Source organism: Sinocyclocheilus rhinocerous, unplaced genomic scaffold (assembly GCF_001515625.1).
Source record: "Sinocyclocheilus rhinocerous isolate Xijiao unplaced genomic scaffold, SAMN03320098_v1.1 scaffold980, whole genome shotgun sequence".
Classification (NCBI taxonomy): Eukaryota; Metazoa; Chordata; class Actinopteri; order Cypriniformes; family Cyprinidae; genus Sinocyclocheilus; species Sinocyclocheilus rhinocerous.
In genome coordinates this window covers 728,951-731,476 of record NW_015635053.1, presented here as the reverse complement: position 1 = coordinate 731,476, position 2,526 = coordinate 728,951, and the positions used below count along the sequence as shown (strand labels likewise).

The following is a 2,526-nucleotide window of genomic DNA, read 5'->3' as shown; positions in this document are numbered from 1 at the left end:
CACCCTATTGTGAGGCAGTTTTAGCCCCCTGGCCTGGTGCTATTTGATATATTCTCCCACTCCCTTACCTCGGGCTTCCTAAACCCCCACCCCCCTTTTTGTACTTCTGAATAGGAGTTGCTCCGAGTGTATACGCACATTCCGGAGTTCCGACCTATTTAGGGCCCCTCTGTAGACCTATATATATATATATAGCCTATATCTATACGTATAGGCTACGTATACTTTTTTCAGCATAGAAATGCTGCCTAACAAAGTGGGCAAACAGCTGGGTCACCCCACGTATTCTTGGATGGTTGGTGACCAAGTTCTTTAAATGGCACAATCAGATTTTGGAGGAGAATGCGGTGAAACTGAGCAACATACAACCCAAAGACACGGTGCTGGAGCTCGGCCACGGGCCGGGCTTCGGTCTGCAGGCGGCGGCGCAGCTCCTCACGGCTCCGGAGGGGAAACTGCTCGGTGTGGATTACTCTCAATACATGCATGAGATGGCCAGTAAGCGCATGAAGGAGCAGATCTCCAGAGGAAAGGCTGTGTTGTATTGCAGTGATTTGGTGGCCATGCCGATAGAGGAAAACACGGTTGACAAGGTGTTTCACTGCAACTGCTATTACTTCTGGCCGGATCTGAAAGCAGGCGCGAGAGCGATTCACAGAGTGATGAAACCAGGTGAGATCTCGAGAACTTGAGTGAGTCAATAAAATGTCCGAACCAACGTCTATGATATTGTATTTAGGACGGGGAAACTTAATAAAATAAATTTCATAGGCAATTATGCATGTATCTATTTATTTTTTGGACAAATTAACATCATCCAATGTTGCTGGCAGTGGATGCATGCATTTTTTCTATACTTATTGTCAGCATAATAAATTATGAATTGGAATTAGATTATTAGGGTTCTGAATTTTATTAGCCTAGTATTTAGCACATCTCAGGTAAACTCCACAAGTTCAAAACATGAACCATATCCATACAATGTGGTCTCAGATTACTAGTCTTCTTTATTTTCATATTGGAAATTATTATTTTCTGTCCTTGCAGGTGGAATTATGGTTACAACTCTCAGACTAGACAGTGTCATCAAAGCTGCTAATATGAAAGTGCTCACTGGACACAAATGGCGTCCTGAGGTCTACATGGAGGCACTTCAGTCCTCCGGATTCACAGATGTCCGAATGGAGAAAAAACGAGAGAAACTCATCACATTTCAAGCTATTTTTGCCACTGCTGTGAAATAAAATTCCTGTGTAATGTGCTGATGTGTAATAGCCTACACTGTGTACCCTTACACTTTCTCAGGATTGTGTTTGCAATAAAATGAATCCAACAGGAGTAATATTGCCAATGATTGACATTATATGCATTGTATCGGTTCAGAAATGAAATGAGTTCGTTTTAGAGAACATTTACTTTTCACAACACAACAACCAAAATTCAGTAAAATAATCTGCACTTTTCAGGTTATTATAACCATGGTATCATAAACCTCAGTATCTTAGAGGTGTTTTCTCCAGTTAAGTGAAGACAGGTCTGAGTTAGTTGTCAGTTATTGCCTCAGGGTGGGCTTATTTTTGAAAGTCAGTTTCTGTAGGCAATCTATCTTATCTATAAATAAGTTAAAACAGTGTTTAAGCATTCTCACTCTTAGCTCATTTAACACGTTGACACAACTTGCAGGTCATGTTGTCTACAGGCCTATAAGGCAAACAGGCTATAAATTGTCAAGATTGAAATCTGCTCATCATTCTCATCTTATTATGTGTAATTTAAAGAAACACTACTATGTCCAGCAAGTTATCCTTTTTTTTTTGAGGGTCTTCTTTCAGACAAGTTCAGACTTTGGTGAGTTTTTACAGTTTTACACAGATTGTTTTTGTATCTGATGGTGATGACACATGTTAAGAAAAGCAGTAGATGGCACCTTAACACATAAAAATGTCTTAGGCTACCATATAATTCTTCAATACTACATTTCAGTTTTGTGGCCTGTTTTGCCTCTCAAAGATCAGTGCTGCCACTGTCTAAAATGTTTTAGGCTTTTAATGGCTTATCACACTTCAAAATAAAAAGTTAAACCTTCGTAATCAATCAACTGTATAAAATGTCAACCGTTAAATACGGTTGATATGACAGCTCTACTCATGGCCGGCGCGAGCTCAACTGCTGCTCTAGGCAAAACCCTACCGTGCCGCCCCCGCTTCACATTCACAATTAAACACGATCTTTAAGATGCATGTGAAAGACTGGAGATTTTGTTTATTGGTACAATTGCGTAAAAAAAAAAGCAGACACGGGCGTGTTTTCTGATTAGGCTATTATATATCTTTTTCCTACTGCAACGTAAAAAAATAAATTAATAAAAAATAACCACTAGTAGGCTATAGCTGCAAACGCAAATTAAGTGTATGTAGGCTACAGGCCTGAAGTGGCCATGGGAAGATTTGGGAGAATTCCCGGTAAGCAGCTCGAACACGGAAAGCACAAGTCTCTGTAGTTCATTTTCACTAAGAGACATAGAAA

At 40.0% G+C, this 2,526-nt stretch overlaps 1 protein-coding gene across 1 annotated transcript; it reads left to right on the top strand.

The window, feature by feature from the left end:
- The first annotated feature begins 241 nt into the window (after positions 1-241).
- On the top strand, positions 242-1,244 carry LOC107746523 (uncharacterized methyltransferase YdaC-like). The gene is given in 3 exon segments (XM_016560763.1): positions 242-288; positions 290-672; positions 1,048-1,244. Coding segments are annotated over 3 exon segments (627 nt in total).
- Positions 1,245-2,526: the final 1,282 nt, after the last annotated feature.